Source organism: Phocoena phocoena, chromosome 18, assembly GCF_963924675.1.
Source record: "Phocoena phocoena chromosome 18, mPhoPho1.1, whole genome shotgun sequence".
In the NCBI taxonomy this organism is placed as follows: Eukaryota; Metazoa; Chordata; class Mammalia; order Artiodactyla; family Phocoenidae; genus Phocoena; species Phocoena phocoena.
In genome coordinates this window covers 7,268,616-7,280,388 of record NC_089236.1, presented here as the reverse complement: position 1 = coordinate 7,280,388, position 11,773 = coordinate 7,268,616, and the positions used below count along the sequence as shown (strand labels likewise).

The following is an 11,773-nucleotide window of genomic DNA, read 5'->3' as shown; positions in this document are numbered from 1 at the left end:
TTCAAGGTTCATCCATGTTGTACCATGTGTCACTACTTCATTCCAGTCTATCGACGAATAATATTCAATCACAAAGATACACTACATCTTATTCATCCCCTCAACAGTTGATGAACATTTGGGTTGCTTTCTGACTATTACAAATAATGCTGCTGTGAACATTTATGTGCAGGTTTTTGTGTGGACATGTTTTTATTTCTCTTGGGTACGTACCTAGGAGTGGAATTGCTGGGTCACGTGGTAACTCTATGTTTAACCTTGGGAGGAACCGTCAGACTGTTTTCCAAATCGGCTGCCCCGTTTTACATTCCCACCAGCAGTGTGTGATGCCACCAATTGCTCCATTTTCACTCATGCTCCCCGTGTCTGTCTTTTTGATCGTAGCCATCCTAGCAGGTGAGCTAAGACATTTGTTTTTAAGGTTTATGGCACTTCTAATAGGGCACCTGAATTTGGCCTGTTGATGTGGCTCTTGAGATCAAGACCTAAAACACTGATCTTTTCTGAATTTAGATCATCATTTTATAAAAGCTTTTACGAATGAGTGTCCCCCTCTTCATGTGTACCATTCTTTGGCTAACCAGAGAACAGGAACCTTATTAAGAAAAGGTGTAATTTTTCTTCCTTATTCACCAGTGCAATATTACAATTCTAGAGATATTATTGGTATAAATTTGCTTCCGGGAATTCCCTGGCGGTCCAGTTGTTAGGACTCTGTGCTTTCACTGTGGAGAGCTGGGGTTCAATCCCTGGTCAGGGAACCGGGATCCTGCAAGCCGCAGAGCACAGCCCAGGAAAAAAAAAAAAAAATCACTTCCATACCGTTTTCTTTGCCTCAGCCATCAATGCTGCCCGCAGCTGAAGCCACTGATTTCCCCACCTGCAAGCCACATTGGCACAGAAGACTCAGGCCTAGGCAGAAGTACTTAAGCAGGCCAGGACAAGGTTCCCCTTCCCCACGCGCTGACAGATATAATAACACCACCTCTCTGCCTTCCTCGGGTCTTTCTTTGTGCCCATCTGTTTAATCCTGTGATGTCCTTGCAAGTGAGATGAAGCATCGCTACCTCTAAGCAAGAGTTGGGGAAATGAGCACAGACCTTAGTGGCTACCCGAGGGCACACGTGGTAGATTGAGGGGTGGGACTCAGTGTCCTAGGTCACAACCTGTACACTTTTCTCTACCTGAATTCCTCTCCTTTATTGTTAGCATCCAAAAAAGAAAGAAAGAAGAAGAAGGTTTTAAGTGTACAGGACCCTTAGTGTGGTTGGCCTCGTCAGACATTTCAGTTTACAATTTCTATTCCTTTTCAGAAACTGGCCCTTTTTAGGAAGGAGAGACAACAGAGAATTCATATAACTTGACTTTAGGCTTCATTGCATGAGGAGGAATCAATATCCTCCAGCCAAAGACTTACAGCCCCCTGTCTGCTTTTTGTATTTTTTTACATTAGAGTTGTTTCAAAGGCCCACTGGAAACAACCTTTGGGCAGACATTCTTGCAGTTTTCTGTGATAAATTCTTATTTGGCTTGCCATAGTTCACTGTATCCAACTAGGAATAACCTTGGCCTAGTTGGGAGCTGGTAAATAACTACAAATATATGCGTTTGTCTTTCTTTGCAATTGCCCTTAGCCCCCAACTCCATCTCCCTCTTTTTAAGTTATAAGAATGAGGTGCAGTTGACATCTTTCCTCAGTATTAATCCTAACATTTACTTATTGTTCTATTTTCATGCCTTCTGATTTAGAAATACCCCAATGTTTATCGCCAAAGATGGAAGAGGAAGATTAAAACAATAATTTGCAGTAAGTACTCTTTCAGCTGTTAAATCGTTTATTCAACAGACTTTATTTACTGCTTGCTGTATGCCGGGCACCCTGCTAGGTGCTTGGGATGCAAAGATAAGATAGGATTCCTGCCTTTAAGGGGTGCATTGCCGTGGGACAAACAGACATATAACTGGATAATTACAATTGTGAGCACAGTAATTAATGTACAGAATATTTTGAGATTCCAGAAGAGAGGTACTTCTCCTATCCTAGAGGCAGGCTCCAGGAGGGGTATAACCCATATTCATGACGATCTGTAATTTAGTCGGCTAAATTGGGCATGGGAGAGAGTGTTCAGGCTTTTTGAATTAGATAACTTCGTAAGTTGGGATTAAAACACCCAATAACCCTAAAGTAAAATATATGCCAATTTGTGGCTAATGATTCATGTTGAAGAAGGAGAGGGTCTAACATAATAAAAGAAGTGAACGTAGGTTCAGGGTTGGGTTAAGGTTGCAGGTTAGGTTAAGGTTGCAGGGTTAGAGCTAGAAGTTGTAGGGTTTACTTAAAAAGTTTCTCTGCTTTTTATGTTCCTCCCTTTGTATCACAAAAAGCAAATAAGAGGAATGTGCCTAGAAGTGCAGGTTTTAATGGTCTGTGACGTGGCCTCTGTTATACTTGGGAATAACTGAAGGCACCATCACTAGACTGGATGAGGATTTAGTGCTGTCTGAGGCTAAAATTAAAAAAAAAAAACAAAACTTAATTTGCAACCACTGCCCTCATATAAAATTAAAATATGAAGAAAAACTCAAGGCTAACTAACTGCACTTGATGTTTTCTAAGTCATGGGTTTGAAGAGGTCTGCATAACATAATTTTAAACCTTTGAAGAAAAAGTTTAATCTTTACAACAAGCCCGTGATCACTTCCATTTTATAGCTGAGAGATTGGAAGCACAAAGGAGTAAAAAAAAAAAAAACCTTGCCAGAGATCATACAGCTAGTAAGTAGCAGAGCCGGGATTTGAACCCAGGTTTATTTAAATCCGGTGCCTGTAATTCACCATACCATCCTGCTGAAATAGACACCTGTGTGGACCCATTGCTCTTGAGTTGTTCTGTGACCATAAACTTACCCTGGTAGGAGTAAGCTATTAGAGACAACTGGTAAAAGAACCTAAAAAAGTGGTTGTCCAAAAAAAAAAAAAAAGTGGTTGTACCAGGGCAAACCCAACACTGCTCCTGGAAAATACCGATTAGTGCTATCTTCAGATAATATTCAAATTTTGATATCACGGATGCCATCTATAGTGTGGATAATTCTCATGAATATTTTGCAATATAGTCATCGAGAAGATAAAACAGAATTGAAATAAATACCTAGATTTAAAGAAAGCATAAAATTTGATTAATAGAGGGAAGTAAAGAAAAGTAAATATGTGTGAAGGTAGCAATATAACAGTTAACTTTAGATGTTTGCTTTTTAAACGCCGAGTGTACATTATACTAGTTTATATAGTCTTAATATCATACTTTTTCATGTTCATATGACATGCATTGTCCATTCACCAAGACTATAATCCTTGAGACCAATTATGTATTTTTTTAATAAAAGGAATAAACATTAACATCAAAGGTCAGGAGAGGTTATCTCTAAGTCTATTCTCAAATAGCTTAATAAATTTGAGCAAATACATTATGTTATGGATGCTTAGACTGGATATATGAAACAAAATTAACATAATAAAATGAGTGATTTTAACTTTGGTCTGTTACATTTGGAAGAATTGGCTGGTGGGTTTAGAAGTGTATAAACATACCATCAGAGAGTGAAAAAAAGGGAAGTCTGTTATAACTGAATAGGGGTGTGGTCTGCTCAGACTACAGAGGAATAGATAATAGTTTCATGAAGGGCTGATATAACCGTAGAGTCTTCAGAACTGGCTATTATAGCTAGCAGATTTTTCTTTACAGACATAATAAGTATGGCTGTTAATACCGCCAGCTTGGTGAGTTAGAGAAACACACTCTCTGCCTCTATCTAATCCTCCGGGTAACAGTATACCTACAACTCCTGTAATCCTAGAGCAGTTACATGGATGCACTAAGTGGTGTGATGGGAGGGAAAGATAGCATCACAAGGATTCGTTTGATTATAACAGTAATCCACACCGAGTCAAATAAAACAGCCCAACAGTTAAAAAGGTGGTCTCTAATGAATTTGCTAATTCTAGCAGGCCCTCGCGAACATTTCCTGCTAGAGTACCCCATATCAAAACGAAGTGGCTGTGTGCTTTAATTACATGGAATAATCATTTGATTTCCAGGAAGTTGAGACCGTGCTTTGTATTTAAATAAAAAGTTCTAGACGAGCTGTGAAACTCGATCAAACCAAGAAAAAGGGTGAAACTAAATGCCTGTTCGGTGAGTCAAGGTTTCAGCTGCTCAGCAAGCCTGACGGTACGGGTTTAGGAGCCCAGAAAAGGGGTGTTTTAAAGCCGGCTGACTGGATCGTGTCACTTTCTTATAGGAAAAGCCCTGCCTTCCCAAAGATCTAGAGTGTAATGCAACCATATGTTGCCGAGGAGCTCGAATCTTGGCTGCCTTCGCCCCTCTGCACGAGCAGAAACCCCGGTTTTCAGGGGCCGTGATCTCATCGTGTCGCTCTCACTTTTGAAGGTCTGTTAAAAAGTCTGGGGCCTCTTATCTTAACGGCTTTGGAAGTGAGTTTGGGGTGAGAAGGGGGGGGGAGGCCTGTGGGTGTCTCTTTTGCCTGAGGAGCTGGAGACACTTGTGGAAAAGTCAGGCCCTTTTCGCTCGGGCGGCCGCTCGGGCGTGGGGCTGGCTTGGGTTAGACACACGCACACATACACCATAGAGCTCTGCTTTCCCGTAGCAGCTGCTGCCTCTGCCTCTGCCTCTCCCGCCTCAGCCTCTCTGCCCGGCATACACACACATTCAGATTTGCGCGCTGTTTCAATCCTTGATGACGTGTCCCCGGAGACAGCCAATAGCAAACGGGCTCTGGTCAGGACAATGGGAGGTATCGGGCCAATGAGCGAGCCCCGTGAGTTGGCGGTAGCCAATAGGAGCCGCGCTGGCTGGAGAGTAATGTTACAGAGCGGAGAGAGTGAGGAGGCTGCGTCTGGCTCCCGCTCTCACAGCCATTGCAGTACATTGAGCTCCATAGAGACAGCGCCGGGGCAAGTGAGAGCCGGACGGGCACTGGGCGACTCTGTGCCTCGCGGAGGGTGAGTCTGGGGCAGCGCCGCGGCGGGGAGAGCGCCTCCGGCAGCTCCCCAGCCCGCGCGGCGGCCGGATCCCCGCGGCCGGGAGCCGGCGGGTCAGGATCCACACAAAGGCAAATGAGGGGGGACCGTGGGGGGAACTGCGCACGGAGCGAGCCTCCCCTCGGGCGCCGGGAGCCCGGCCGCGCGCCGGAGCCCCGGCCCCCGGGCCGCCGGAGGCGCCGCGAGCCCCGAGCCCCGCGAGTTTCCACCCCCGGCGGCGTCCGCGCTGACTGGCGCAAAAAAATTTTTTTTCATTAAAAAAAATTTTTAACGTGTTTTCGGCCCCCGGGCCGAGCGTTCGGGCGGCCGGCGTGCGCGGGGGGCGGCGGGCCGCCGGGCGGGCGGGCGGCGCTTCACGGCTGCATTGGCCGCCGCAGAGCCGGGCGCCGGCGGCGGGCAAGCGCGGGCGGCGGGCGCTGCGGGCGGGCGGGCGGCGGCGCGGGGCCGGGGCCGGGGGTGGCGGCGCGGGGCCGGGCCCGCCGGCCTGAGCCCGAGCCCGAGCCAGTGCCCGGGCGCGGCGGCGGCGGCGGCGGCGGCCCGGCGGCGGGGGGAGCGGCGCCGCGGCGCTCGCTGGAACATGGCTGACTCGGCCCGGCGCTGCTGGCTGGAGAGAAAACAAGGCGGGCGGGCGCGGGCGGGGGAGCTGGGCGCAGCAGTTCCGAGGCAACTTTTTTTTTCGTCTTCTCACAGCCCCGCGTCGCCCGTGCGGGGGCGGCGGGGCGCGCGGCCCGCGCGGAGGGAGAAGGGGAGCGGCGGGCCGGGGGCGCCTCCCGGGGCGGCCCCCCCGCGGGCGGCGGGCGGGGGGAGGGTCCGGCTGCGCGCCCCCCGCCCCTCCCCCCGGCCGTCATGGCCGAGTGTGTGCGCCAGAGCGCGGCGCGCACCCCGCCCGCCTGCGCTCGCACTCACACTCTCACACACTCACTCGCGCACACACACAGACACACACATACACACACACACACACAAAGGGAAGGAGCCATATTCTCGCTCGCGCTCGCCCTCGCGGCGGCGGCGGCGCAGGCGGGGAAGACGCGCAGCGGCCATTCCGTGCGCGCCGGCCCCGGCGGCCGCGGGCGGAGCCAGCCCCCATTTCGAGCGGGGCTGCTCCCTCCGCCGAGCCGACAAAATGGGGGAGGCCGGCAGGCCTGCGCGAGCGGCGGGCGGCCGGGCGCACGTGGCGGCGCCGCGCGGGGCGGGGAGCCGGGCCCGGAGGCCGGGCCGCGGCCCCGCCGTCCCGGGCGGCCTCCCCTCGCGGCCCCGCAGTGGGCGGGCGGCCTGGGGGGGGCCTGTGGCGGGAAGGTGTGCGGAGCCCTCCCCGAGCGGCGCCCCGACTTCCACGGCTCGGAAAAAAAAAAATACTGCCCTGGTGGGGGCGGGGGGCAGCCCGAGCAGCGAGCAGGAGTGGCTTTTGTCCCTCATCCTTGTTTACTCGAAGAAACTTCAGACCGGACGTGTTTAGTCAGAACCGAAATGCGTCTCGGGGCCAAGCCGATAGCAAAGGAAGCTGCCTGGCGGTGGCAGCCGCGCAGATAGCGCCGCCATCCCCCAGCCCGGGCCCGAGCGGGCCTCCCGCTCCCTCCCCCCGGCAAACTTTTATGCCGAGAGTATTTACAGTGATCCCTGGGACAGCTTTAGGTGAGCCGCGGACGTGGCCCGCGATCCGGAGAGGTCTGCCCGCTTTGGCTCTCACCTATTTGTTCCTTACGTAGCGCAGAGCCGTGAATCGGCAGCGTCGCTTTTCTGACCTTTGGTTTTGTTGATTGAAAACGGGTTTTTTTTGCATTTAATTCTTTGTTTCTTTTAAATGACCGGTTGGGTGTTCACCCAGAACAGATACAGGCGGCGAAGTAACAAGCGCCGTGTGAGTATACCACTGTGTGTCCACTTTTTGGAGATCACACTCAAGGACCGGTTTTCGCCTGGTGTAGCCTTTTCTAGGAATTGACTATCACTGCCATTTTCTCTGGTATTATGAGGGGTTAATGCCACTGCCGGGTTAAACAACCAGTGCCTTGCTTTTCATTCCCTCCCCAAGGAGTTAGAGTGCTCTTAAATGCCGTAAATTTCATTGTTAACATTACGCTTTCATTTATTTTTTAGAAAAATAATTAAGCATGGGCAAAGGAGATCCTAAGAAGCCGAGAGGCAAAATGTCATCATATGCATTCTTTGTGCAAACTTGCCGGGAGGAGCACAAGAAGAAGCACCCAGATGCTTCTGTCAACTTCTCAGAGTTTTCTAAGAAGTGCTCAGAGAGGTGGAAGGTAAGAGGGCTTAAAACAAATACTAAGGAGGTACTAAAGGGTGAAGTCCAAATTGGGATTTTTAAAAAGCCTCGGTGCAATTTGCATAATGCGAGCGGTGGTGTTGGAACAGGCTGCTAAATATTCAGCAAAGGACACTGGTTTTGTTCATTTTAATACTTAAGAGTACAACTTGTTAAAACTTCGTTGTCGAGTTAAGTTTACGAGTTATTATTTTATAGACCATGTCTGCTAAAGAGAAAGGAAAGTTTGAAGACATGGCAAAGGCGGACAAGGCCCGTTATGAAAGAGAAATGAAAACTTATATCCCTCCTAAAGGGGAGACAAAAAAGAAGTTCAAGGATCCCAATGCACCCAAGAGGCCTCCGTAAGTATCTTGCCCGTTTTTGTTTTCAAGGAGTGTTTTGCAGTAGAATCAGACAAATTTAGCAAGCCACCTTGTGGAGTCCGTAATCAAAGTTTCTTCGCTAACTCACATTGGTATGTTTAAATTTTGTAAATAAAATTCCTGTTGGATGGCAGTTTTAGTTAGAGCAGTGGAATTGGATTCTGGCCTCCTTCACCCAATATATCTCCTAAGTGTAATTTTAATTTTGATTCTTTTCTTTCCTGAGAAATACCATCAGTCTGAGAGTAATTTGCAGAATGTTCTTTTGGAACGCTAATAAATAGTGTCTGTTCAGCTAGTGGTGTCATAAGTTAGATCATTGTGTAAATTAAGTTTAATGAGGGATATTTAGCGTTTCATAATATTTATATCCGGTGAAATATGTGGTAGAAATTAGAAGCAGCTTTTATACAGCAGTACAACACAGTTGTTAGTAAACCTACAATTCTAAAATTAAATCTCTCTTTTTAGTTCGGCCTTTTTCTTGTTTTGTTCTGAGTATCGTCCAAAAATCAAAGGAGAACATCCTGGCCTATCCATTGGTGATGTTGCAAAGAAACTGGGAGAGATGTGGAATAACACTGCTGCAGATGACAAGCAGCCCTATGAGAAGAAGGCTGCTAAACTGAAGGAAAAGTACGAAAAGGTGAGTATGGATTGGCTTGGTGTGGTGATGAAAGGGTACGCCAGGTGTTAGATGAATGACTGTACTTGGTACTGCATCTTAATCTCCTATTACGATTCCTAAGAGTTTGAGGTGCAATGCAGTTTTAAGTATAACAGCTATGCAGCGTGCCGTTGGCTGTACTCTTAAGTCCCTTTCCATGTTTTAAAGAACGTAGAAGATCAAATAAATTGTTACTGTTGTTTGACAACATTATTTGACTCGGGTGGTTTTGTTATTCTCCGGTATCCAGATTTATGAAGATTTTGGTAGTCGCTTTGAGTCAAATGATTTAAGTATTTTAAGTGATGAGGCACGCAACATAAAAATAGGCTGGACCAAGTAACGTAACCTGTATTGTTCATAAGCACCCTGAAACATTTATGTTTTCCCTCCCTTAGATTTAAAAAAAAAAAAAAAACAAAAACTTAGAAAGTTATGAGTTTGTTGATCTGTACAGTAAATTGATATAATAAAATAAGAAAAAGCTGTAGCCTCTATACTTTGAGTTGAAATATTAAAAGTAAAGTTAGAGTTTAGCTTATTTAGTCATTTTGGAGAAATGTATCTATTTCTAGATGTTTCTTAACCTAATTGCATGCTCAGTGGCAAATAACTTTTTTTTTTTAAGACAAGATTTTCTACTATGGATTAGGGTCTGACAGTATAAACCTGTAGAATGCGTTTTTGCATTCAGAAGGTGGCAGTGTCTACCCTTTAATCAGTCTCTACATCCTAGTTTTAATAAACTGAACTTAGGATGTGGTACATGGTTGTACTTCAGTGAGGCATAATGCTAATGTCAAACCGTGTCATTCCATGAGTTATGGATTATTTACAATTATAATATTTTTACGTGTGTTTCTGAAAGTCCACAGATGTGAGTGCAGATAATGTGTTATTTTAGTGTATCTGAGTCCTTGTTTTTTCATAAAGTTTTGCCATGTTACTTTTATTTCTCTCCTTAACTGTTTTGTCTTTCCAACCACTTTCTTCCTGCCTTTATTTTGGAAGGATATTGCTGCATACCGAGCTAAAGGGAAGCCTGATGCAGCAAAAAAGGGAGTCGTCAAGGCTGAAAAAAGCAAGAAAAAGAAGGAAGAGGAGGAAGATGAGGAAGATGAAGAGGATGAGGAGGAGGAGGAGGATGAAGAGGATGAAGAGGAAGAAGAAGATGATGATGATGAATAAGTTGGTTCTAGCGCAGTTTTTTTTTTTTCTTGTCTATAAAGCATTTAACCCCCCTGTACACAACTCACTCCTTTTAAAGAAAAAAATTGAAATGTAAGGCTGTGTAAGATTTGTTTTTAAACTGTACAGTGTCTTTTTTTGTATAGTTAACACACTACCGAATGTGTCTTTAGATAGCCCTGTCCTGGTGGTATTTTCAATAGCCACTAACCTTGCCTGGTACAGTATGGGGGTTGTAAATTGGCATGGAAATTTAAAGCAGGTTCTTGTTGGTGCACAGCACAAATTAGTTATATATGGGGATGGTAGTTTTTTCATCTTCAGTTGTCTCTGATGCAGCTTATACGAAATAATTGTTGTTCTGTTAACTGAATACCACTCTGTAATTGCAAAAAAAAGAAAAGTTGCAGCTGTTTTGTTGACATTCTGAATGCTTCTAAGTAAATACAATTTTTTTTATTAGTATTGTTGTCCTTTTCATAGGTCTGAAAAGTTTCTTCCTAAGGGGAAGCTAGGCTTTTGCTTTTGCCCATTTTGGATCACACGAATTACTACAGTGTTTATCTTTCGTATAGTTAGCTGATAAAAAGCTTTCGTGTACACACCCTGCATACTCATGATGAGGGTAATAAAAGTTTAATTGAGACAGTTTTCATCCATAACTGAAACTCAAATCTTGATCGGTGGATATCAGATGTCACATAGCCCAGGTTCATTTACAAAGTGAAGGTAACCAATCTACTTACAGCACGGGATTATTAGAATCGAACATTTTGAAAGTCTGTCCTTGAAGGACTAATAGAAAAGTATGTTCTGATCTTTACATGAGGACTCTACATCCTTTAACTCCCATTACCATGTAATGGCAGTTATATTTGCAGTTCCCACGTTTAAGACTGAGAATGTATCCCCAAAAGCGTGAGCTTAAAATACAAGACTGCCATACTACGTTTTTTTGTTGTTGTTGATAATTAGTCCCAACAAAGGCTCTGGAGAAAAAGTGCTGGCTGTAAATGTCTTCTCCTATTTATCTAAATGTGGATTGTTTAGGAAACTTGAGATCCTCCATTAAAGGTATTTTTAATGGGCCAACTTTTAAAATTGTATACCACATTTTAAATCGGGTATATTTTCCTATATTATGGTTTGCCCCTTTATAAATGAAGTAGACATGAGGGAGGAAGACAAGCTTTGTATTTCAGTGTGAATTACCTGATTTATTTGAATTTGATTTTTCTCTACAAAACTCAAGCTCATTCATCAGGGTCATATGTTTATCTGCTTAACAGTTTAGGGAACAATTTGGCAATTTTGTGGTTTTTGAGATTATCGTTCTCTTAAAGTGCCAGTGTTTTAAAATAGCGTTCTTGTAATTTTACACGCTTTTGTGATGGAGTGCTGTTTTGTTATATAATTTTGACTTGGATTCTTTCCATTTGCATTTGTTTTATGTAATTTCAGGAGGAATACTGAACATCTGAGTCCTGGATGATACTAATAAACTAATAATTGCAGAGGTTTTAAATATTAGTTAAATGGCTTTCACTTAAGATTTTAAGGTTTTGTTATATACATATTTTAATCTTATTCTCAGTTAATACCTCTTAGCAACATTTAAATAAGTGTAAGGGCGGGCAAAGTTTATCCCTTAAAAAATACTCACTTTACCCTTGTAAATAGGTTAATGGGCTGATAAAAGAAGATTTTTGTGAAACATTCCATGTGTTCTCATAGGCTGCTGTTTACATAAATCAGGAAAAACTAATTTTGCTTTCAGACTATTGGATTAAACAAGATAGTGTTCTAAAGCAAGGCACATGTAAATAAAAAGCAGGAATAGTGATTATAAATCTAAACTTAAGTTTTCTTAAGGAGAAAAGGAGAGGACCGCAGTAGAGGGGCTGAAAGTGTGTCAAAATTTATCAGATTTTTTAGTCAAGGGGAACAAGTAATTATCTCTCATTTACATGGAAGTTTGCTGTAGCTGAAGAATCATTGTTTATTGCTAGTAGGTGATCCAGTTAAAATGAATTCTGCCTCAAGGAACTTCAGTGGGTGTCTTGTGACAGCTACTGTTAAGATGTTGAGAGCGGGAACAGGTTTTTTTGGGTTAACTGGATTCAGATCTTGACAGGAAGACATGGACAAAATCCCTTTTCAATCTGAAAACATACTAGCTCTGTTTACTATTTCAGCAGTATAACC

At 44.7% G+C, this 11,773-nt stretch overlaps 1 protein-coding gene across 1 annotated transcript; it reads left to right on the top strand.

Annotated features, from left to right (window-relative positions):
• Nucleotides 1–4,879: 4,879 nt before the first annotated feature.
• Nucleotides 4,880–11,093, top strand: HMGB1 (high mobility group box 1). The gene is made up of 5 exons (XM_065895801.1): nt 4,880–5,022; nt 7,162–7,325; nt 7,547–7,692; nt 8,185–8,359; nt 9,392–11,093. Exons 2-5 carry the CDS (start codon nt 7,176–7,178, stop codon nt 9,566–9,568), a joined length of 648 nt encoding a protein of 215 aa, XP_065751873.1. The 5' UTR covers nt 4,880–5,022; nt 7,162–7,175; the 3' UTR covers nt 9,569–11,093.
• The last annotated feature ends 680 nt before the right edge of the window (nt 11,094–11,773 follow it).

Coding starts and splice junctions, on each gene's coding strand:
- HMGB1 (XM_065895801.1), top strand. CDS start 7,176: ATGGGCAAAGGAGATCCTAAGAAGCCGAGAGGCAAAATGTCATCATAT. Junction 7,693..8,184: donor AATGCACCCAAGAGGCCTCC/GTAAGTATCTTG, acceptor CTCTCTTTTTAG/TTCGGCCTTTTTCTTGTTTT. Junction 8,360..9,391: donor TGAAGGAAAAGTACGAAAAG/GTGAGTATGGAT, acceptor TTATTTTGGAAG/GATATTGCTGCATACCGAGC.